This window comes from Hypomesus nipponensis, chromosome 15 (genome assembly GCF_054491055.1).
Source record: "Hypomesus nipponensis isolate SF chromosome 15, ASM5449105v1, whole genome shotgun sequence".
In the NCBI taxonomy this organism is placed as follows: Eukaryota; Metazoa; Chordata; class Actinopteri; order Osmeriformes; family Osmeridae; genus Hypomesus; species Hypomesus nipponensis.
This window is the reverse complement of record NC_140375.1, coordinates 1,549,707-1,575,676: the sequence shown is the minus strand read 5'-3', so window position 1 is coordinate 1,575,676 and position 25,970 is coordinate 1,549,707. Positions and strand designations below refer to the sequence as shown.

Sequence of the window (25,970 nt, the reverse complement as noted above, 5' to 3'; positions counted from 1 at the left end):
TGGTGATGGGCGGATCGTTCCAGAGAGTGATAATGGTGGGAAGGAGAGTTCATAGTCATTTAGCTGTGAGTACTATCCCCTAGGATTGGTCAGATCTCTATGAAGCAATAAGAAGAGAGGGAGGGAAGGATAGAGAGGGCAGGGAAGGGGAAGGAGGAGAAGGATGAAAGGGAGGGAAAAAAGGAGGGAAAGAGGGAAGGACCGAGGAGGATAGAAGAAGGGAGGGATGGAGGAAGGGAGGGAGGGACAAAGAGGGGGACGCCATTCTCTGTCATCTAGTATTTCTCCTTAATTGAGTCATTCTGATCCCAATAATTGTTTTGGATGGCATGCCTGTTTTGTTGGCAGTAAACATCAACATACACACATTCAAAACAGAATACAAGAAAAAACACAATCATGGGCATTCGTATACAGTTTACAGGCCAATAAAGTAGCCCCACATAATTACTTGGAAAACAGTTTCTTCAGTACAAAAATGATCCTTGGTCATCCTACTTAATGGCCAAGCCTAGCAAACATAACTCTGGAGGCCGCAGACCCCAGTCAGGCACTGTGCATTATAGCCAATCCTGAGAATGGGATGTAAACACAACAAAGAGAGCTATTTATGTCTCAAAGATGCCAATGGCGCCATGTGGAGAAAGACCAACATCAGAACCACTAGTCATTTGGTAAGAAAACACATCAAGTTTGGGCCATGTGGTCGTGGCTGGGAGCACAAGGTCAGGGTGGGGTTAACAGAACACACAGGGTAACACAACGATAAAGAAAGAGAAGCATAGCATGAGATGGCATTAGTCTGCAGCTTCTATTTCTAACACATAAACCCAACCCATTTTATAGGCTACAGTCTAAAAGTCACATACCATTAAATGTCAGACTAATAAAATACACCTCCTTTAAATGCAGCATCTTCCCATTCTGACTATGGTGTCTGCTAAGGAACAACCTGGAGTTGATTAGCCATGTCTGATGCAGCTTAATGGATGCAACTATGGGAAGATGATAAAAGTTGCAACAGTAGTGTAATGATGTTAAATCTATACAAATTATAAGCATGGACAAACGTGTGTGTGTTTGTGAGGGTGTGTGTACTGTCTTCAGTTCAACCAGCATGACATGTTCAAGTGACCTAGGATGACTGGGTTTGAGTGTGTTTGAGCTCCTTAACAAGAGCCACCTGCTAGCAGACATCATCCTTCATCTGAACGGCAGCTGTCAGGAACTCTTGAAGGCAAAGTGGTGGCGATCTTGATCTCACATGAAGCCAGAGTGTATGTGTTGGTTTTCACTTGAAAGGTGTCCCTGATACACTTCCCTTTGGGTTTCTGATGAGACAAAAGTAACAGATTATTGGGCTGCTGTTTGAAACATTTTTAAGTGTCGGGTCTAACCTGTCTTTCGGAGTTCTCCCTTTCCCAGCCTTCCGCTCCCTGCACTTCGTCCTCTCTTCCCGATTGTTCCGTAAGTCTCCATGGCTCAGGCCGTCTTTCAGATCCAACAGCTCTTTAGGGAACAGGCTGTGCTCATCAAACACTGCTTTCACTGCTGTGATAACACACATGGGAGGAGAGAGCAAGATAAGATAGGGTGTGTGTCTGTGTGTGCGCATGCACGTGCGTGTGTGTGTGTGAAACAGAGCGGGCTATTTACAAACAGGGCGCACTTGAGTAAAATCATAGATTGTCTGCCACATGAGCGGGAACAGACAAGTTGCGCTTTCAATATGCCTTCGTGGGAGGGTCGTGGAGAAAGTGGGAGTTCCACCCAAAAAGGTGGGAGGAGACGCGTAAAGTGCGCCTAATTATATATTCTGCGGTATTTACAAAGACTGCCAGTAAGAGCGCACCTCTATTCTGTGGAGGAAATTATCCGCCTCTTAAAAGCAGGTCTAAACCACAAGCGCATTTTCCTGTGTGTACAAATTTACCTTATTCAATGGCAGCAGTGATCCAAGCAAGGCGAAGGCATAGGCCAATTTTTTCAGAGGGTGTGGATATTCTTCGTGTTTGTATGCTTCATGTTTTGGTTACCCGTAATGTCTTGTTGTTTATGATCATTGACCTGTGCACTTCTTTAAAGCTCTCTCTTGGAAGTCGCTTTGGATAAAAGCGTCTGCTAATGAATACACGTAAATGTTCTGCCCTGTAATATGTTCAGGTTTGCTGTTACTTCATGCACATCACTAAATTTAAGCTTGCGCTTTCTTTTTCCCATAGGGAGATCCTTGATAAATACATGCGGGCCCATTGTTCTTTTAGAGGCGCGCTAATTACGCTAGAGGGTATGTGCAAATTGCCTGATGGGTGTCAAGTTTGATAAAAATTACGCAAAATGAGGAAGCATAGCGGGCGCTATTACCAAAGTCGCATAAACAGACGCAACTTAAACTGCGCAGTGTTAGTAAATCTACCCCAGAGTGTGTATGTCCGTAACATCTGTCATATGTGTGGGTGTGGGTGTATGTTTGTATGTGGGTGTGTGTCCATACCCTCGGTGTGTGTCTTCTCAGGTAGAATTGGGCTGCTCTCCTGCTTTCTGTTAAAGTAAAGGTGAGGATGACTCACAAAGTCTGGTCTGGACAGCTCTGCTACAGACTGGAGATCTTCCATGTGAAGGCCACTGAATATACCTGAGGACACACACACAGAGATCAGTGGAGGAAGATGAGAGGAACCATTCAGCAGTCAACTCTGCCAGGATTTACCAAACTCAGAGTTCAGCAGTGTCTCCTTGCGGACAGGTCGGCTGTCAATCACCCTGAGGTCCAGCCTCTTCTTAAAGCTTCTCCCTAAAATGCAACTGGAGCTATGAGACATGCTGGAAACACTGAAAAAAACACACACACACACCAAAACATCATGTTAGTATGAGTTCTATAAAGCCCAAGTTTATGCCCAAGGTACAGAGTATTTTCACCTGGATACAGACGACTCCCCTTCCATCCCTCTTTCCTCTTCTCCCCCCATCTCTCTCTCCTCTTCTCCTTCCATCCCTTTCTCCTCTTCTCCTTCCATCCCTTTCTCCTCCTCTGCCTTCACAGCCTCCGGCATGACTCCCTCCTCCTCTGGGGGGTTGGTGCCAGGCACAGAGGGAACGCCCCCCAGGCTGGGGGAGGATCCTGCCCCTTGTGTGGGCCCTCCCTGTGCCCCCTGCATTGGGGTTGTAGCCCCTGGGCCATCAAGGCGCCAGTGCTCCTCCTGGTGGAGTGAGGGTGTAACAGCATGTTAGATTTGACCACGAGCACCCGAAGCTGCACTTACAGAACGTTTTGTGGTACGTGTGAATTTGTACTTTTTCTACATGTTGTATTTTATGCGGTGTAGCATTCTTGTAAAAGACTGCACTCAACTTAGTTTATGTTGCAAACTACTATTTTTGTTGCAATGTATAATATACCGTATTTTTCTGAAAATAAGTCAAATTTTCTATAAACCGCACCCCACCAGAATGGGAGCTTTGTGTTTGTAAATCTGAGTATAAACCGCACTGGAGTATATGCAGCACTTGATACGGGAACAATTATCCCAAGCAATGCAGAGGATAGGCGATCTTACAGCATGCCGTTGTGTAACACACTTTGAAAACAAAAGAAAGTAAGTACGTAATGTATGTTTTCTATTTCCCGGGAATTAACTAATACTATGAAACAATTGGGTTTTATCGACTTATTTAGCTGTTTCTGATTGGACAAGAGACGTTCCATGCATGGGCGTATCTAGCCCTATTTTGGAGCCCCCTCAAAAGTTTCATTAGACCCCCCCCCAAAAAAATCATAAATTAAAAAAAAGTTTTTTATTTTTTATCTACATTTGTTCATTTCTCTTCCTAAAACCCAGACACAGACAGCTGCGCGGGCTGCCTAAGGACTCCACACACAGGAAAGGGCGTCAGCGAGTACAGCATCAGCTCCCTTCTTGTGCTTGACATCTAAGTTGCACCTGTTGTACATACGACTAAAGAAAGGCGTACCAGGCCCCCACGTGTCAGGAAAAGCCTATCGCTCCCCACAGTCTGCCATGATGTGTCCCTTCCGGTGACAATAGAAACAATCGCGTTCCTCGCTGCGAAGACCTTGTGGGGGAGGCAGAGAAGCGCTCCTAGCCAGTACAGTACTAGAGGCAGCGACACCCCGAAACTGGGGAAGGGGCTCGCTAGACACTGCCCTATGCGTCAGGGCAAACTCGTCAGCCAGCACTGCCGCTTGAGACAATGTCGCTACCTTTTGCTCATTTATGTACACTACCAACCATTCTGGAAGGCTGTTCTTGAACTCCTCCAACAATACTAGCTCCCGGAGAGAAGAAAAAAGTCACTGCCCATGCTAACGGCACACCACCGGTCAAACAGCGTTTGCTTCTCCCTAGCAAACTCGACATAAGTTTTTCCCAGGCTTTTCGTGTGAGCCCGAAACCTCTGCCTATACGCTTCGGGGACCAATTCATAAGCGCGGAGTACTGCAGTTTTTACGCACTCGTACTGCAAACCGTCCTGAAGTGACAAGGCCGACACAACCTCTTGTGCCTTACCGCACAGCTTGCACTGCAGCAGCACCGGCCAAACGTCTCTGGGCCACTTCAAGGAAGTAGCGATGCGTTCGAAAATGCCGAAATAAGCATCCACCTCCGACTCTCTGAACTGCGGAACCAGAGCTATGTTCTTGCTCACGTCAAACTGGAGCGTCTGGCTTGGTGGAGGGCCGCTGTTTACGCCAGCTTCTAACTCGAGCTGTCTCATCCGAACTTTTGCCTCAGCGTCTATCCTGCGTTTCTCCAGCTCGAATTCAAACAGCCTGGCCTGCTCTTGCTCTTTCCTCTCGCCCTACAGCCGGGCCAACCTCACCCTGAGTTTAGCCGCAAGAGAACCAGGAGTAGCACTAACGCTGTCTGTCGACAATCCCGGAGACGGAGGTGGCGTTTGTCCCTCGACATCCTCCACGTCTTCCTTTCCCCCCAACCAACACGCCTTTCTCCTCCAAACCTTCCCTGACCAAGGCCAGGAGCTCAGCCTTACGGGCCTGCTTCGGGGGCTCCAGACCGTAGTGGTCCGCTATGGTGTGAAGGTCCTCAACACGCAGCGTCTCTAGCAGGACCACGGAAGGCTCCTCAAGAAAAGAGGACACGGCCAAGGCAGCCATCACACACACACACACACACAACAAAGCTACCCAACGTGGCTCACCACCACGCCAACCACCCGCAGCGCTCACCAACGTGCGGACCGAAGGCTTGTACTTAGATCCCGGACGAGCCCCCAACTGTTACGCCCCCTCCAATGGCTCAGGAGAGGAGGAGCACGCAACTGCCCTAGGCCGCGCAGTGGTGAGGGTAGCGCCAATAAGTGTACGCCACAACCAGGAATGCCGTGTACACGGTTTTAATAAGTACACATATACCTGTACATAAACTCACAAACAATAGGGAGGGAGGACAACAGGCAAAAGGTTAGGAGTAGGGCACTGCCAGCGGTCTGCCAAATCAAAGAAATAAACAAAGAGTCCCTGAGCTTCCCTACCCTAATTCCCTAATATCACACTTAATATCTCACAGTATTACATTACCCTTAGTATCTCACAGTATCACATTACACTTAGTATCTCACCATATCACAGTAGACTTAGTATCTCACAGTATCACATTACACTACCCTGTCCCTACAACTTACCTCACTGCTACAATACACAGGGTGACAGCCACTGGCTTCTAGCCTAGTGTATAAAACAGAGAGTAACCTACGGGTGTATGTAAACCCCAGGGTATCTTACCTAGCCCCACTCCACAGACCAGGGTCACAAACACAGTAGGTCTACAAACGGACAACTTGCACAGTTATCTACAATACCATAACTAACTCAAACAAACAAAGCTCCCAAACCTCCCTCCACCAACACATACAAACTGACACTCTTAAGGGTATGGAGCTCTCCTGATGGACACGCCCACGTCATCAGCTGGAAACGCACCACACCTGAGAGGTACCAGATAGCAGGAGAGAGAGAGACCATAACACCACTAGAGGACACTATTTAAAAGGATATTTTCAAACATTTCTTCTGGGGGACCCAAGACCCCCCTAGGTTTGCTGGGTCACAGGAAAAAGAATATATTTTATATAGGCTTCCCAAAAGTGGGAACCTAGATTTGCTCCTGGTTCCATGAGTTGAAATATCCCAGAAAAACCCAACTCTGACTTTTCACAGCTAATAATAAATCACTCCGAGATGAAACATTCCCGTTGATACAAATAAGTAACCATAACAACAGGGACAAGTCAAAGCCTGGAGTCGGTAAGGGATATTCTACGCCATAGACATAACAAAGAGTAGACTCCGCATTGGCAGCTGGGCACGAGAAATGCGGTCCCCATCTTTGAAAGGGAAAATTCCTAGTTGCCTAGCATCAGAATAAACAAGATACCAGCACTGTGCAGCATATTCCTGCTTAAATCGGCGGACAATCGCAAACAGAGCTCGGGGGATTACTTTTCTCAAGTAAAATTTTACATTACCATACTATTGGTTTTATTTTGTGAAAAGAATAACCATGTCCTGTATCATAGCTAAATGTATGACCTTTGCAGCAAAGCAAGCCGCGTGAAAATCAGTTTGGTATTCAGTTCGGTATGATTAATTAAATGCGCTGACAGCTCCTTGCCCCAGCCGAACAGATTACACTGAGTGGAGCGGTTGACCTTTCCAAAATGGCGGCCCCATGGCTCGTCAGCGCCAGTAGGCAGTAGCGGTCAATGCGGCGTCTACACTTCATTAAGTCCATGTTCTACGCCGAACACCACCCGTGGGAATATCCCTTATCAACCCCACTCGCACTATATTGCTTAATTTACCTTTAGAGGCGTGAGTTATAAATATTTCCGACGGTCCCCAAAGCGTAGGTTATTTTTCCGAAACAGAAGCTAGCTAGCTTTAGTTAGCTTCCGGGCTAAGTTAGCTGGCACAATACTCGTAGCAATACTATTACCTGCTACTGTTACTTGTTAGCTTTCTCATTAGTACATTTTGAAGCCATACAAAAGTGTTTGTGGCATAGTTTTTGTCCATGGGAAAATATTCAGTTGGAATGTTCAAATCGCATATATATGCGACGTCACGCAATGAGACTTGCATTTGAACGATTACATATGTGCTACTCCTTAAATAGCATTCTCGAAAAACGTGTTTCTACTGTTGTTTTGTTATAAAAACTAGTTATAAGCCGTTTCGAAATATAAACCGTACCACCAAAAGACAGATTTTAAATCGGGGTATAAACCGCAGTTTTATTTCCAAAAAATACGGTAATATGGTAGTTGGAATCTTATTAATGCGCTGTCGTTGAGAAAATGCAACTGTTGCACTGTGCCTGGTGAAAAACAGTAAGTTTCAGTCAGTTAACCATTGCATATACTGTTGCAACAATTTTCTTGTATATGTTCTTTATGCACTTATGTATATGTCGCTTTGGATAAAGCACCTGCTTATAAAATAAAATGTAGATGTAGATGTAAAATGTCCAGGCACAGTCAAACAGGTTCATCATGAAAAATTGCCAAAGACTCTAAAAATAATTGCTTCAGGAAAATAAGTAGAGTATTTTTGATTGATTTCCTTTGACATCAACAGGACCCATGGATTTCAAACTTCATTTCAATGTCAAATGAAGTTTCACCATCGGCATGCAGACATGAGTAAATAAAACTTAGTCCAAAACCCACTCACATGGCCAGCAAGAGCAGAGAAGTTCTCAGACAGAGAACTCTGACAGACTGAGAGTTCTGTTAGAGAGGGGTTCCACAGCAGCAGGCCCTAAGGCTAGCTAAAAGGAGTAAATACGCACTCTCACACACTGCCCGAGGCTATCCGCTAACCTAATGTGGATGCCTTTCCAAAAACCACACTTTTCTCAAATCAGGCTGATGTTGGGCTTCCATTTCTCAAACCACACACACCACACAGGACCCACTGCTCATGAACTTGGGGTAATTTCTATGCTGTCTAACTAGGTGTATCTCATGAAAGGGACCTGATTTGAACATGCTGTATTGCGGCAGTAGTCCCAAATACACATGCCATAATGTGTTGAGTTAAAACACAAAATAAGACCCTTCATTTTACCTGCCCAAAGATGCCCACTGTGTGTCCAGGGAGGTAGCTGAGGGCCACACAGCAGTCGGACGAGGCCGAGAGGAGGAGGAGTCTGTCGCCATGGATGCAGGTCTCCAGGTGAGTGACACAGTCCAGGTGTGGGCGTAGCCTACCTAGCAGCTCCGGAGCATCATTGGTCACTCCTTCTTCAGGTTGGAGGCAGTAGTTCTGATGGACAGGTAAACCAGCCAATTGGTTAAGCAGACCTTTTGGTGTTTGGAGACTTCAATATATTTTGATTTTAGAACACAGTGGCACTAACAACCATGGTAAATTGTTATGGGCTGTTGTATCAGCTATATGTAAAACTTCTGTCGTTTCTGACATTACGTTCATTTCTTATGTAGCAGATGATAGTAGTATTCCTGAAAGACAGACATCACTATCTCTCCTGCCAGTCATCTTCTGTACTCTCAAGGAAAGACAGACAAACATGATCAGATTGTCATATTTACTGTCAGCAGTATCTTGTAGCATCCCTTTTAAGTCAGGTTTTCTTTCAGCCTTCCTGTTTGCTTGTTTTCTTAATCTCCCTCATCAGCTTTTAAACCTTGTTTTGTTAATTTCTCTATTAGTTTCTTCCTGTTTATCACTCTCTCCTCCTTGTTTTCTGTTTCTCTTTTTATTGTTTTTCTCATTCTCCCGCTTTGTCTTTCTCTGACACACAGACACCCACCAGTATGTCCCAGGCCTTCAGGTTTATATCAGCAGTCACCAGGTATCGACCGCAGGAGCTCACAGTCATAATGATTGCTCCTGCGTCTCTATGAGCAGTGAACTCTCCGACCAAGCTGCTACCGACCGTGTTCCAGAACCGCACCACACCAGAACCACCACAGGAGACCAGGTTTGCACAGCCTAGACAAACCCATATATACACCAGATCAGACTGCTTTTAGTCTAATAATGGACCAGAATATAACACAATAGGATAAAGGAGAGTAAACTTGAATGGTAAACAACAACAAACAATAAAAAAAAACAAGACAGCAGCATAAAACAGTAGTGATATCATGTCTGGACATGAGTTGAAACTTTATGACATCATCTCTCACCTGTGGACCCCAAGCCTTTGCCCCGCCCAGGCAAGAAGTAGAGTCTGGTAACAGCATCGGTGCTCTCTGGCCCTTCCTTGCTCGTGGCCCTGGAGGCATGGCCTTGGCTCTGACCCAGCCCAGTCACACCGGGTTCTCTCTGAGGTGGGTGGAGCTTTCTCAGAGCTTTCTCTGTGCTGTTGTTCCATACTGTGATCTCACCATCATAACTTCCTGTGCACAGAGGAAGTGAACGGGACGACAACATACAATTCACCTGGGTACAGTGCATTCGATAAGAGGCATATTTTATTTCACTGAGTGGGTGGGGAGAAACAGAGGAAAAACTGGGAAATATTCTTACAAAAGGAAAAAGCATTTTGACCAAATCTAAGATGCAGGCAAGGAGGAAATATCCAGGGTGGATCTAACTTCATGAAAATGTATTCAAAATGTCACAAGTGGCCCCTAACAAACTTAACTTTCCCAGCCCTCCTAAACCTCAATGCCCTCATAATGCTTTCGAAACTGGGACACACATCTGTTCCCTCCAACCATCTGCTCATCCCGTGAGGCTCATCCAGTGAAGTGGGAAATGTACTTTCAACACAGAGAGCTGTTGAGTGTGTAGGGCTGTATTGGTAGAAACCTGAATGATAAAGACCTTTGTCACTGGTCACTCAGACACTTGTCTGGGACAGTTGTTTGTTTGCACCAAAGGGACTGTAATGTTAAACTAGAGAGCATACAATTTCTGGGGAAATTGTGAGGGTGTGCTTGTGGCTGCCCCAGCTTTCCATACACTCCTGGTGTTTACATATTTCAAAAAGCATTTAAGTGTATGACTACAGTTCTGACCATTGTGTTCCCTTGATAATAAGTTTGTAAAAATGACATGCATCACTCAGATGGAGGAGAGGTGATACTGGTTGGTTGGAAGAGAAGGAGGCCAAATGTAGCTCATGAAGATGCAGAGCTAGATAACTTATTAAATTGTAATCAGATATAAACAACTTGTTGGTTGCCCTATTATGTCCTATTATCCTCCTATCATCGCCCTATTATGTAATTTGAACGCCCTGAACGGCATCATTTGAGTAATGAGGGCAAGCGTAGGCTTATTGATTACTTAAAAAACGTTAAGTTTCATTATGCATCATAGAGGAGCCTAGTTAGAGAAGGATTTAGCAGTTTAATATTAGAAGCCTATTTTATTAATAATTTTCAGAGTAACCTCAAACCTTTCTTTTGTTTCTTTGACCTTACATTTTCTTTGAGGGCTTAGTGGTCTCGGTTTAACATCATTATATATAGCGACATAATTACCGGACACTGTTAGCTCGCAATGTAGACAAAGAATGCCCCTGCAACAAAGTTGTAACTTGGTAACAAGTAGCCAGCTAGAAACCGAGCAGAAGTTTGTAGCCATATAAAGGCCTATAAATATAGGCTACTTGATTTGGCTGCAAGATTCGCTGATTTTGAGTGTCCAAGATATGATGGATTCTGATCTGGATCAACAGTCTAGCCATGTAGCTAAGGCTTGTCCGGGAAGAGTACATTTTTTTTTTACGGCAAGTCTGGAAGATCAATTTAGGCTAGTGCTACTAGCCCCGATGCACTGGACAAGTTATTAAAACTCAAACAAAATAAAATGCAATGTTAGGCCTACTTCACGTTATGTGCCACTCGTTACGTCTATCGATTTTATTTGAGCGAATTCTGCATCAGTAAAACCACCAACCCAAGATCTCTACAGACCAGCTAATTTCCTGCTCAACACTTCAACGGGGGCTTATTACTTGAAAGATGAATTAGGCTATTTACGGTCGTCTCAGTTACACCATGAGGGGTGGGAAATACTGTGATTTGCTTAAGAAGGCAAATGGCTAGTAAAACATAACATTTCATAATAATTTCAATAAATCAAGCAGCGCAGCAAGACCCAGTAAAATGTATATCCTACAGCTAAGCAAGGCTGAAGCAGGCTGACATTAATTATTTTCATGAACAGACAAAGTTTTGACATTGACAAAGTTTAGGCTGTGGCAATGAAGTTCAGGTTAGTAGTCAGATACTTTTACCTATTGAAAAACTTTTGAGTAAGGGGAAAGCCAAACATGTTCCGTCGCCGTTTGACTTTCTAAACATCTCTAAAGATATGTTTTTGTTAGCTACTCATTAGTGTCTCGGGTAGGCTACAGCGTTGCAGTGAGCCGCCACACTGATTTGAAACCACAGGTAATGGTCATTTCACCAACAAATCGTTTATTAATGTCAAAATAAATCCTACAACAAAAACGTATTTGTGAGGAATGTTTATTTTAACGATTGAAAACAGATGCATCATGACCACTGTAGTATGTGTTGCCCAAGCAACAGAGGCTAATGTCATGATGCTAATGCTTCAGTGAAATAGTAGACTACCGTTTCCGAAAGTAGATGTGGGCCTACTTACTTAATAATATCAGCTAATATTGTACATTACATTTCACAATTATGTTTCACACCACAAAGTAAAATGATTAAATATCACCCTGGCCTCTTTGCTTGTGGCGTTTCTGCAGCTGCCTTGCAGATTAGTATCCCCCAAGTTAACAGATGGGAAACTAATGTTCTGCTAGAGATAGTCACGCGAGTTTTCGTGACGTTGGTGACGTTAGTGGCGTCAGTGACTGTGGCTAGCAAGTTAGCCACCGTTAGCTTCACTTTTTGCCACAAAAACGTAATTTCTACTTAAACCGTGCAATGGAACATAAATCCCAATACAACCAACGCAATCGCTACCGAGACGAACCTTTTGACATCGCCGTTGTCTATGTAGTCCAAATATTGAGGCATCCTTAGGGGGGCGAAAAGAAACAATAAATAATAAATAATATATATGTGAGATAACAATGGTTTGTGCTCGCCGAAGGCAAGCACACCCCAATTACATTCACAACTTCTACCACTAACAAATGCTAGAAGGAATGAATGAATCCGAGATTCATTTCATTGACTTTTTAACGCTTGAAGTTATAGGTAACGGTATATGCCATCAAATCAAATTGTTTTACAGCCGGGGACAAACACAAGCGTCTCCGGCCTTACAAGTGTTCAGATGGGCAGGGTGTTATACTGGAGCTACTGATCTGGACCCAGCACTGCACTGCTTTAAGTTGCATTTTCAGGTTCAGGAGTTGAGCAGCGGAGATAATTAGTAGTAGGTGTGTGTGTGCGTGTGTGTGTGTGTGTGTGTGTGTGTGTGTGTATGTGTGTGTGTGTGTGTGTGTGTGTGTGAGAAAGAGAAAGGTGGGGATAGCAATAGGATGTATGAAGCTCATGAGAGTGTGAGCCTGCTGCATTATTCATGCTGCCCAGAGGCCAGTCATATTCACAGACTGGGATCAGTGCCTCTCTCTGTAACTCTCTTTCTCTTTCCTATACCTCCCTCTCGTTGTCTCCACCTCTCTTTACTCTCTTCTCTCTGGAGAGAGAGTGAGATAGAGAGAATTGAGGAAGAGATGAATTGACTTGGAATCTAGAGAGTGAGAGGAGGACAGTGACCTGTGACCTGGAACGTGTTGGCATCAGGACACTGAAATGCCGTCTCTGTGCCATGCTCTGACACATACACGGACATAATTATATTACTCAACATTCAAGCATGGCCTATTGCATTGACGTTACACATTCACACAAAATGACACACACATACATTTTGCATTGATTCTGGGTCCAGTGTCCTTGGACTATGACTAAGTTAACCAGACTGCCAGAGGAGATTATTTAAATATCATATTTACATTTTTCAGGAGTGTCATTTAACTTTTCATCACATCTGTACAATTTGTCTTTGATGTGGAGGGTTTACAATGAAAAAGTATGGGGGATGAGGTGAAGGGGAGAGGGGATAAGGGATGAGGAGAAGTTGAGAAGGGATGAGAAGAAGGGATAGGGGGATGAGGAGAAGGGATGGGGAGATGAGGAGAAGGGATGAGGAGAAAGGAAGGGGGTGTGAGATGAGCTGGAGGAGAGAACTGTGAGAACTGTGCCCTGCTGTGTCAGACTCTGAGTGTTGGGCAGCGATGGGCGGCCAACCAGAACGTTCCACAGAGTTTGAATACTAATGAGGAGGAGAGTCAAGTCCCACAACCCCGACAGCCAAATGTTCTCTCGCGTTCTGAGTCTCCCCAAGACACGCACGCACGCTGACATGTGCACTCTCTGACACACCGGCATACGTGCACATGCGCACACATGCGCGCACAAACAGGCAAACACGCCTGAGGGACTGCGTAGACAGGGACATTTCCTGTCTCAAATGCTGAGCAGACTAAACATAATTTTACTTGGGCATTAGGATCATCCACATGTTTTGGGGGGCAGGGCTGCAGGAGGAGGTAAATGGGGAATGCAGATTAAGAGTGTCTAGTGGGGTGGCAAAGTTTATATGTGCGATAGAGAGAGACAGCTTTAATAGCGAGTCAGATGGCTGAGCGGTGAGGGAGTCGGGCTAGTAATCAGAAGGTTGCCGGATTGATTCCCCGCCGTGCCAAATGATGTTGTGTCCTTGGGCAAGGCACGTCACCCTACTTGCCTCAGGGGAAATGTCCCTGTACTTACTGTAAGTCGCTCTGGATAAGAGCGTCTGCTTAATGTTTGTGTCCAAACTCTTATCGCTTTCTCTCTCTCTCCTTCCTATCTCAGCCCCATCTTACCTCCACTTTCCCTGCATTTGTCTGTCGCTCATGCGATGTAACCTCTTGCTCTGCTATTTCACTCACCCCCCTTCTTCCATCCTTCCATCTCCTCTCCTATGTACTTATCCCCGGCTTCAACTGGGTTGAAGGTCATAAAAGTCACCTAAGTCTTCTGTTTTTCTCTATTCCACCAGTACCTGACCAAACTACATCTAAAGCTCAAGAACATTCATCACTTCCTGAAAATCGATACACGCCTGCACATCATAAGCTACGGGAGTCAGGTGGCTGAGCGGTTAGGTAATCAGGCTGGTAATCAGAAGGTCGCTGGTTTGATTCCCGGTCATGCCAAATTACATTGTGTCCTTGGGCAAGGCACTTCACCCTACTTGCCACGGGGGGAATGTCCCTGTAGTTACTGTAAGTCGCTCTAGATAAGAGCGTCTGCTAAATGTACATTTGAATTAAATCAGATTTTGCCTCTCATAACAAATGGAAACACTTTGCCTAGCTTTAGTGTAAAGGTGCAGTGGGTCTCTGTATTAGCTTGAGGTTGGAAGCATGTATAATTCAAGCTCTACATTAAAATGTGGCAGGATGTCAATAGTCCTAACCCCTGGTGCTTTTGCTGGCTAATTTCCATAAAGCGCTCAGTGGGTTAGCATTAGCGCCTAGCGTCAGCCATATTGAACAGTCAGAGTTGATCCAGAGTTCACCGCCTCATAGGGCCCATTGCTGGGATCCTGTGGGCCTGAAGGATAGATGACACACACTGCTGTGACACTCTCTTTCTCACACACACACACTGAAACACAAAATGGTGTGATTTCAAGCACACACACTGTAAAAGTTGCTCACATACACATACTGTGTCACTTTCTTGTATGCGTGTGCGCACACGCACATGTACACACATACACAAACACAGGTTCCCAGCAGAGAGACGCAGGGTGCACCATCTCTTTGATAATACCACAGCTTACTTTAATCACCAACTAATTGCTTCCAGATATTTTTCACATCAGTGTTTTTTTCTGTTTTTCCTCTCCAGTTTCAGCTCTCTCATGCTCACTTTCGGGCATGGAAGTTCTATTATAAAGGGACACACACACACAACCATATGTATTCCCACATATGTTGGATAAGTGGTGAGGACCTTTAACCAACCATTTAGGGGGCATGATGAACACACACACACCTGTGACAAGGGCCTGTGGGGGCTGGAAAGTAGCACACAGAATGTGGTCTTGATGCTGAACACCCCCTTTCCACTCTGAGGGCTGCACAAAGAACTGGGAAAAGGAGTGGAGCCGAAACACAGTTAACATCCTGCAGACATGGAGGGAGAGAGACAGAGACGGTGAGAGAGACAGAGCAGAGCAGAGAGAGAAAGAGAGATGGAGGGAGGGAGGTTAAAATTGTGCACAATGCCATTGCTCACTGCACTGGTTGTGAGGGGCAAACAAGAAGGAAGAATTTAGGTTCTCAATGGACACACACACACACACACAGGCATCGGTGGAAGGTGAGCGAGAGTATGATGAGGAGTGGAAGTGATTGTCCTGTTGTCGTGTTTTGGCAAGTAAGGCTCCAGATGTCTGCATGCTTCTCGGTCTTGTATGACACACGTCCACACACACGCTGATGCACACACATCTCACTTTTTGTGTTCACAGACACACATGGTGGAGAGAACAGCAGAGAGGGGGTAGGAAAGTAAATCTGATTGGAGGAGAAAAGACACACACACACAGCCTATCTCTGGTTTTCTTTAGATGTCCTGACATCTAGGATTGTTTCTTTGAGATGGAATCATGAGATGGATGCAACTGGGAAGATAGTAATAACTAAAGCAGCACATCCACAAACTCTCTCTCACACACACACAATGGACACTAAAAACAGTTGTTGAGACTAAAAGACTGCAAACTACTAAGACCATTTTCATCTGAAACTGACAAGATGAGGTTCACAATCTCACACACACACCTGCCCCAGCCCATGACCAACAAGCTCCTGTTGAGCACCAGCAGCTGGGAGATCTCCACAGCCTGCTCTCTGCCTGCATCCAGACAGTGATGGCAGTGGCCATTAAAGTCCCACACCTGTAACACAGAGAACACAGAAACTTCTTGAACCATCTGGCACTGAGAGCAAAAGAGGATGAAGAGACGAGTGTGAATTCTACGGGTTCCTGTATAACTCGTCAGCATGCTTGTCCCTGAAGAACTAAGAACTGTCATGTGACCATAATGAAGATGAGACTTGAAGTGCTGTGTAAGACCGGGTTCTGGTGGAGATTCTGGATGATTGTCAGACACATTAGGGGCGGTGTAGGTAAAGGTAAAAACAAATGAACATCAACAGGGTCAGAGGACGGACAACAAACACGTAAACAAACAAGGACAGGACTTGGCAAACCTATATAGATGGACAACGAAATAGACAGACAGGAAGATGACACACAACCTTAAGGGGATTCAAAACAAAAGCAAGCAAATACTGGTAGCACCAAGAGATGAGAAAGCTTGTGACGCAAAAGGAAAACTACCTGAGAACATAAAAGTTTCCTAGAGAGTCAAGATGTGAAAGTTTCTGTTGGTGGTCAGTGACTGTGTGTATGTATTTGTGCATACCTTTACCATTCCATCAGTGCCGGCAGTGAAGAGGCGTGTTTGTGTTCCGTCCAGCGCCATGGTGGAGATCTCAGCGTTGCCATGACAACGGTGAAACTGCTTGACCTTGTGACCTGTGTCTGGGAGCCAGAAGACCACTGAGGAGCCAGAGTCACTGCTAATCACCTGACAAAGGGGGGGGGAGGGGGATAGAGGGAGAAAGAGAGAGAGAGGGAGATACAGAAAAAGAGAGAGAGGAGAGAGTCAGACAGATACACAAAAAGACAGAGGGAAACAGAGAAAGAGACAGAGAGGGAGAAAGACACCAAGATCACCAAGTAGAAAAACATGCCTTGAGTGCGTATTTAGTGTGTGTGTGTACCTGTCTGAAGAGGCTGTTGTAGATAACACAGGTGACAGGGCAGTGGTGGCTGAGGGCCCTACGGCCCGTCTCCTTGCGCGGACCTTCCAGGAGGAGGAGGAGGCTGTTGAAGGAGAGCAGAAGGCGCGAGCGCTCCTCGTGGAGGTACACCAGGGTCACACACTCCTCCTGGGTTCTGGGGAACAGCCCCGTAACCAGCTGGATGCACAGTTGGCTGGACACATCCCACAGTCTCAGCACCTGAACACACACACACACACTAAATGTATACTCCAAACCATGTATAAATACACACACCACTCCTTCTCAGTCTTCTCTATGATAATGATAATAATTCATTTTTTACATTCATTTTGCAGGCCGCTTTTGCCCAACGCGATATGAACCTACAACTTCTAGGACTGACCTCAAATGCTCCAACACTAAGCTATACCCATCCCCACACCCTTTCCTCAACGCACACACACCTTGTCCTTGGAGTAACTGATCAGCTGTTTCTTGTCCAGGACAAAGCGTACGGCGGTGACGCTGGTCAGGTGACCTCGGAGGACGCCCACAGGTTTGACGATTACATAGGGGTTCCACAGGAGAACCTTGTTGTCTACCCCTGCTGTGGCTGTAACCAATCACAACAGATTATATTAGCACTGATACACGGGTTTTCTATACATATGTGAGGTTGTCTCTTGGTGTGGTCAAGAGGTCACGCAGCGGGCTTGTGACAATACACATATAGATTGGAGAATGTGCACTTTAACCTGCGGAACGGGCAACATGCAGACAATAGTATAAACGATGAGTTATGACCACATCACCTGTGTGTTGTTTTCCTTGTGCCTTAAGTTGTGGAATGTGTACCGTTTAAGGACATGTTTTGGTGGTTACTATATCTGTATGGTCCAGCTCATGTATATAATGTCCATCTCAGAGACATGTTTCTCACTCATGCCAACCACTCTGCCTGTCGTGGTGACCTGATCCGAGCAGCTCGATTTAATAAACAAAGTCAAATCTTTTTCATTTTGGTGCTTTCCTTGGCCGTTCTTCTGACAGAAAATCATCTAACAAGCACCTGCTGTGGCTTTGACCAATCCAAGTGGATAACATTTGCACCACTGTAGCTTTAACCAATCATAACAGACAGCACCTGAACTGGCTTTAACCAATCAGTGATAATATTGTCTAGAACCAATTCAGATGCAAATCAACATGGTTTTGATCACTGACATTAAACAAGATACATAAAAAACGTGTGTGGTGTTAGTACCGATGAGGTTGAGCCCAGGGTGGTGATCCAGATCATTGGCTCCTTTCTCTGTTTGGAAAGCGGTAAGTCGAAGAGGCATGCCCTCTTGCTCTCGCCAACCAATCACCATGCTGCTCTGAGCGCTAGTGCTGCATGACACAAAGGCCTCTAAGGAGCCAAGGAAACGCACTACGAGGGGTACAAGAAGTCCACACAGGAAACACTCAGATGCAGGGTGGAGATGCAGAGGCCTGACAAACAGTACATTATTTTTGATAATACGATGACGGTCGATTTTTCCCATTCGATTGAAAGAACCCTGAATAGATAGACCTGGCATTTACAATGGGGCTCAACTGACTCACACATTCCTTTGTCACAAACCTACAAATACACACACACGTGCGCACGTCTGTGACACAGCATGTGAGTGTGAAATAATGAAGATAGAAAGGGTGACAGGAGTGAGAAGTCCGCAATCTTCCAAAAGAACAAGATTGTTTCTGTAAGGTGTCACAGCTCATTTTCAGAGTCCTGCCACTGTGTCAGAAGTGCTAAATGTATTATCTGCTCTATAATGGAAGGGTGACATACTTCCTTCTGTCTCTGCCTCATCTATCCCTTTCGCTTCCTATCTGTCCTTTTTCCTCATATCACCACAGTTTTGAATTTCCTTCTCTTGAATCTAGCTCTCTCTCTTTTTGTCTCTCTCTTCCTTGCTTTCTCTCCCTCCTCTCTTTCTTTCTCTCTGGTGGCATGTGTGCCTGCAGGTTGAGGGTCTGGATAACCACCAATGTCTAATCGTAAACAGACACTGTTTCTGCAGGCTGGGGGGGACTTCAAAAGAAGTGCTTTCACCCCAGAGGTACACGCACACACACATGCATAAGCTCAAACACTAAGCACACACACAGTAACGCAAACACTCACAGTAAAGTGTGTACACTTTCAATTAGCCAGTCCTTTTCATGTTCCCCTGTCATCTTTTCAGTTTCCTTTTTTGTTTTTGTTCTTTGTTTTCATATTTGTTGAGGTTGTTATGAAAACTTTATTCTTGTTATCCCCCATGCGAGGATCCCCTTCAGCTCAGAATGTGAGTCAGTGTGTGTGTGTTTGTGTGTGTGTGTGTGTGTGTGTGTGTGCGAGGTCAGCATGTGGGCATTTTTGAGTGTCATTGTCAGGGCCCAGAATCCAAATTAACAACTCAATGGTCTTCATCTGATTGATCCAATCACTGCTAAGTGGAATGACCTCCAACTCTTATTGTGTGAGTTTATGTGTGTGTGTGTATATGTGTGTGTGTGTGTGTGTGTGCATACATGCATGTGTGTGTGTGTGCGTGCGTGCATGTGTGTATGTGCATTTTCATAACATTGCACAACCATACCGGCGGTGACAGGTTGAGTAAGTCACCCAGACCTCTATCCACAATGACAAGGTGTGTATGTATATGTGTGTAGTTACATTAGGTTGTGCACAAATGCATTACAGTGTTGATATGTGTGTTCATATACAATGTTTTTGTGTGTGTAAATCTACAGTATGCATGTGTGTGTGGGTGGGAGTGTATGTGTGTGGGGGTGGGTGGGTGGGTGAGACAGTGACATCCCATCCAGACGGTGGAATGTGAAGTCAGCAGGTGTGCCATCGTTGTCCAGTCATGGACCCAGTCACAGTGTAGAAGTGGCCAGTCATCACTTTAACCAGCACAGTAAGCACTTCACACACCTGTCACACATTTACATATGAATTGATAGTGGTGAGGTTCAAGGAATCTAGGGTGACGCAAGTCAACAGAAAGCAGGCTGGGAAATATCACCTCCCCGGCGCTGACAAGTTAATCCATATGTGTTAGCTTGCTGAACAATTTGCCGTGTGTGTGTGTCACCTCTGCGGACCCATGCCTGTCCGTGCTCTCGGTATGTGAGTGTGTAGCAGCAGCGATGTCTTCCCTGTGCTAACTCCTCCCACTTGATGATGTAGTCAGATTCCGTCTCCGCCCCTGTGCTGGGTCTCTCAAACAGGGAGATCTGAGCTGACCGGAAGCATATAGCACTAACCTACAACACACACTCACACACACACACACAAACACAAGGTCTGAGTTGGTACTAAGGTTGGTACTCATTATTTTATACTCCCCTCCACCCCTCATCCATCCTGCTCTTCTGGCCTCCTCCCTTCATCCCCTCCTGCCCCCCTGCCCCCCCCCCCCTTCATGCCTTCCCCTCCTGCCCTCTCCACTACCTTCCTCCCTTCATGCCCTCCTCCCTTCATGCCCTCCTCCCTTTCTGCTCTCCTCTTCTTCCTTCATCCCCTCCCTCTTCTCCCTCCTGTCCCCTCCTTTCCTCTCCTTACCTTCCCTCCTCCCCTCCCCTCACCCCTTCTCTCCACTCCTCCCTCCTCCCCTTCACTCCCCTACTGCTCTCCCCTCCCTCCCTCCCTCCCAACCTCCCTCCCTCCGCACCTCTCACCTGTCCTCCTGTGTCTCCTATGGTGAGCACTGCCTGGTCAGGGTGGGCGGGGTCAGCCCAGTAGTCTAAACACAGGGGGGTGTGTCTCAAACCCTGCAAAGCACTAAGACACTCAGCTCAACCTCTCCCAACCTAAACACTACCATTAAGATGGAGTGTGTGTGTTGATGTGTGTCCTTTACCTGCAATTTGTACTGGAGGCTGAACTCCTGTTTGGAGAGCAGGTCATAGAAACACACCTCCTTAGTGGTGAACGACACCGCTATCTGAAGGGGTGGTGGAACAGAGAGAGAGGAAGACATAGAGACAGAGAAGGGGGGAGAAAGTAAGAAACACACAAGGAGAAAGATGTCTTGCATGATTTTTTTTATCTCAGCAGGCTTCCTACTGCTACCTTGTTGACGTTGTGCAGCACCACCATGGAGGTCACCCAGAGGTCGCGGGGCCTCACCGAGCTGTTGTGGAGGCGCTGGCTTTGGAGGAGGGAGAAGTCTTCCCCTCCCCACACTCCCAGAGTGCCCCCCTTGCTCACAGACAGGTAGCGGGCGGAGCAACGCAGGTATGCCACCTAGTGGACCAGTCAGGAACAGCAGACAAGCAGTTACACATGCTCTGGTGGGTCTGTTTGGTGCTTGTGAAGTTCGCTTGATTTATGACATTATTGTTGACGTTTCTCTGACATGGTCGTTGTCCTTGTTCCCTGTCCTTATGGTGCCGCGAATGTGTAAGGTTACCATTGGTCAGTTACCTGTTGGACAGGGTCACGGTGTGGAGAGGTTAGAGTTCGAGGGGCTCTCCAGCGAGGTACACGCTTGGCTCTAGCATGCTCCTCCTTCTCCGACAGCTCCAACAGCAGATAGGAACTCAGCCCCTCCCAATCTGTCCGACACTCCCCTTTCTTTTCTGCACTGTCCATTAGCAGGCCGCGGTGCTCTTGAGTGACAATCACACGGTCAAATAGGTGGCCATACTCCTCCTTGGAGCCCTGTCCTATGAGGCAGTGGGCCTGGTCAACAAACTCAGTTTTGGAGAGGGACAGCGTTTTCCCAACGTCATCCTGCAAAGGAACAGGTAAATATGGTTAGAAGGCACACGCTTGCTTGCTTGCTTGTAGTTGTCCATCGAGGCCGATGATGACGTCCACTTCTGATTTCACCGGTGGATTCTCTGATGACTGTACAGTCCTATTCTGGATCCACAGACTTTGCCACATGTGGGACATGTGTATGTGCTAGTGGTGGTACTGGCAACCTTGGCTGGGTTTCCTCTACGCCTTCTTTCCCGCCTGTCCTGTCTCCTGGCTGTCCTGTCTTCCTCCAGCGCTTCTGTCCCGTCCCGGCACACCTGGTCAGCAGCCAAGCCCTCCAGGTCCCCAGTTCTGATTTTACACCTCTTCAGTGCTGTTTTTATCTGATCTTTATAGCGCTTCTTCTGCCCCCCCAGCAGAGCGTTGGCCTTGGGCGAGCTGGCCATACAGCACTTTGTGAGGCAGCTGATTGAGGGGCATCCTTATAACGTGCCCCAGCCATCGTAGCTGATGATGGGTGATGGTGGCCTCAATGCTCTTACAGCATGCTCTCCTGAGGATCTCAGTGTGTGGTACTCGGTCACGCCAAGTGGTTCCTAGCATGCGCTGGAGACAGCGGATGTGAAAATGCTCCAGGAACTTCACATGACGGCTGTAAGTGACCCAGGCTTCACAACTGTAGAGGAGGGTGGTGATGCAAATGGCTTGATACACAGAGATTTTTGAATGGAGATATAAGTTCTTGTTTTGAAAGACCCGGCGCCTGAGTCTCCCAAAGGCAGCTGATGCTTGTTGGATTCTGTTCTGGACCTCATTGTCGATGTTATTGTCCTCAGAGAGAATGCTCCCCAGATATTTAAATGATGGTACGACAGACAGATGCTTATCAGTGATGCTGAAGATGGGTGAAGTGGATGGGATGTTGTTGCTCCACTGACAGACTACTTCTGTTTTGGTGATGTTGATAGTCAGCCCCATCCTGCTCTAAGCCTTCACAGCTGCATCCAGGACAGCCTGGAGGTCTTGTGGACTGTGGACTGAGCCACGAGAGCGCAGTCATCTGCATACTGCAGCTCAAGGACCCTCACTCTGTGCAGCTTGGTGGTTGCTTGCAGCCTTCTGATGTTAAAGAGATTACCATCTAGTCTGTAAACTACTGTCACCCCGCTGTTGTCCTCAACTTCCTTATGGAGAAGTAGGGTGACGCATAGGAGGAAGATGTTAAAGAGCACTGGTGCTAGTACACACCCCTGCCAGACCCCTGTGCACACAGGGAAGGAGGCAGACTCTTGTCCTGCTATTGTCACTCTAGCATTCATACCATCATGAAACTGACGGAGGATGTTAACAAACTTGCTAGGGCATCCAAACCGGAGCAAGATGTCCCACAGTAGATCTCTCTGCACAGTGTCGAAGGCTTTGGAGAGGTCGACAAAAGCCATAAACAGGTCTTGATGTTGCTCCCTGCACTTTTCCTGAAGTTGCCTAGCTGTAAAGACCATGTCGACTGTACTCCTGTTCTTTCTGAAGCCACACTGTGATTCTGGGAGCAATGACTCTGTGATGTTGTCAAGTAGCCTCCGCAGCAATGCCATTGCTGTCTGGCGGCACTCGATGAGGGTTTTTTCAGTGTTGCCTGGTGTGCTTTGTGCATGGCGTTCAGCGAGTTACGGATGGTGTCTGAGTTATTGTCAAACCAGTCCTGGTGATTCTTGGTCTTATAGCCGATTGTGTGGGCTGCTGCTTCATGAAGGGCTGAGCTGATAGTGGTCCACTGCTGGTCTGTGGCATTCTCTCCACTAAGAATGAGCTCTAGCTTTTCAAGTTTTTCAGCCAGGGAGCATCGAAACTCATTTCTTGTGCTGGTATCTTCCAGACGGGCGCAGTCTAAGCGTCTCCCACTGGACCCTTGTTTCCGCGTGGGGTGGCGTACGCTCATGTGGACTTTGGCCATGATCATCCGGTGGTCTGTCCAGCATTCTGCACCTCTCATGGCCCGGCACATGTGAACGTCTTTGATGTCACAACGTCTCATGATGACATAGTCAATCAGGTGCCAGTTTTTAGAGCGTGGGTGCATCCATGATGTTTTATATTTGGTCTTTTGCTGAAAGATGGTGTTGGTTATGGTCAGGTTGTGTTCAGAGCAGAGAATAAGTAATCTCATGCCATTTGAATTGGCCTGACCAATACCATGCCTGCCAAGCACTCCTTTCCATATCCTGTCACTCTGCCCCACACGAGCATTGAAGTCCCCAAGGAGGAGGATTTTGTCGGTCTTGGGGATCCGGTGGATAGCCTCATCCAGTGACTGATAGAATGAGTCTTTAACCTTAGTGTCGGATGGCAGGGTTGGGGCATACACACTAAGGAGTGTAGCAAAGCGGTTCTTCGCCAAGGGGATACGGAGGGTCATCAGTCTTTCACTGATGCTCACAGGTGTTTCAGTGAGTCCTGGTAGCAGTGTGTTCCTGATGGCCAGTCCCACACCGTGCAGATGTTGTCCACCTACGGGGGTAGCCTTTCCAGAAGGTGTAACCGGCTCCCTTCTCTATCAGCGACCCTTCATCAAGGAGCCTGGTCTCGCTAATTGCGGCAATATCGACGTCTCAGCTCCTCCGCAATCAGTGCTGTTCTTCTGTAAGGTCTTTCGGTCCTTCCATAAGAGTCTAGGAGAGTTCTCACATCCCATGTTACCAGTTGTAGGTTTTGGGATTTATTTCTTCTGTTTCGACCGCAGAAGTGGAATGACCCGACAGGTGCGGTATCCTTTCCAGGTGTGAATTGAGTGGGCATTTTTTAGCCACCTTTTCTAGGCCCCTCCTCAGTTTGAGGTGAGCAGTGTGGTCCCTAAATAGGGGCTGCTCAGTCACACAGGGTGCTGCCGAGATAGGCTGCCACTCAGTCCCAGCGGATAGCGACCAATACCCTGTGCCGCTGACGTGCAGGGTTCTGACTAGAAGCTCCCAGTCTATTCAAACCTGCTCCCGTCGCCAGTTGCCCCAACGCCGCCAGACTTCAACCAGATGTGGATCCAGAGAGTATACACCGTGGTCAGAGGTGGATACCTGCGCAAAGAGATTATTTAGAGTGCCGTTGGAGGTGCGCTATCCCCAGTAGCACTAACTTCGCCATGGTGAGGTCAATCTGGTGGCAAGGGTGAACCCAGGACGACCAGTTCCCCATCCAGGCTGCAGGAGGCTGCCGAAGTCCTGGCTCTGTTTAGGCCTACCTATTGCGCACCGCCAGCGCATTGCTTTTCTGTCTGGGTCTGCTCCCTTAGCCTTGCCTCGAGAGGCTAACCCACAAGTCAGTGGGGCTATTTACCCATAGCTGGGGCAGTGGTTGACGGGTGCCAGGGCGTGCCCACCTTATGGTGGGCCTGCACACCACATCTCTGGGGCCCACTGCTGCTCCGAGATCCCCTGCAGTTTAACCTGGGACCGCAGGGTACCCAGTTACCATGTGTGGCCGCGAGGAGGCACTGCAGGAGTGTTGGTGGTGGAGAGGCTATGTACTGGCAGAGGAGACTTACACTCTCGGCTCCTCTTTCACCCCCTGTAAGGGGGCTAGCCAGCGGCGGTAGCTGAAAGCAGAGAGTGACAAGCAGAGGGCAGCATGCAGCATGCACTAACTACAGGCACTTCTACACTACTGCACTAGGCGCTTCACACACACCCTGTGTCTCTTGACACACACACACCGCATGCACGCACACACACACACACACGCACATACAAATATATACTTCTTACCAGGAAGAGGCTTTGTAGTTTCTCATAGTCTTCCATTCTCAATCTGCTTTCCAGCTGTCCAGCCGCCATGTTGGTTTCTATGGTTACATTTAGCAGACACTCTTACCCAGAGCGATTTACAGTAAGTACAGGGACATTCTCCCCGAGGCAAGTAGGGTGAAGTGCCTTGCCCAAGGACACAACGTCATTTGACGTTTAATTATTCACATATCTCGTGCCATTACTAAGTAAAAATTGGGATGAAAGTCAGCCATCAGTTTAACCATACTAAACCATACTAAACTGACATGTGTGTTGTCGTGACACACACACAGCACGGACATCTCAAGTATCTCTGATTTAACTTTGCCATTTGTCTATTTGTTTTATCTCAGAATCAGAATCGTGTCTAATCGTAATTTAGTAAGTAGTCACAAACGAGGAATTTACTTTGGTGGGAAGGTGCCTACCGTGAACATGTAAACATAATGAACAAAATAACAATGTAGAAAATGTACATCAAAATAAAATACTAGGGCTATACAATATAATAAAAAATACGATTAATAAAATAATATATAAAAAAAATTATACTGAATATGTTTAAGTGCTAGACTGTATGAGGCAAGT

The 25,970-nt window shown here is 46.6% G+C and overlaps 1 protein-coding gene across 1 annotated transcript; it reads right to left on the bottom strand.

The window, feature by feature from the left end:
* Nucleotides 1-315: 315 nt before the first annotated feature.
* Nucleotides 316-25,430, bottom strand: LOC146256964 (cilia- and flagella-associated protein 337-like). Its single transcript, XM_084674686.1, has 20 exons — nt 25,362-25,430; nt 21,328-21,636; nt 20,974-21,147; nt 20,762-20,845; nt 20,580-20,672; nt 19,994-20,165; nt 18,127-18,294; nt 17,327-17,475; nt 16,860-17,099; nt 16,499-16,663; nt 15,852-15,967; nt 15,061-15,191; nt 9,199-9,411; nt 8,820-9,001; nt 8,114-8,311; nt 2,923-3,203; nt 2,711-2,832; nt 2,495-2,635; nt 1,398-1,551; nt 316-1,331 (listed from the first exon to the last, which is right to left on the bottom strand). Exons 1-20 carry the CDS (start codon nt 25,428-25,430, stop codon nt 1,292-1,294), a joined length of 3,201 nt encoding a protein of 1,066 aa, XP_084530812.1. The 3' UTR covers nt 316-1,291.
* Nucleotides 25,431-25,970: the final 540 nt, after the last annotated feature.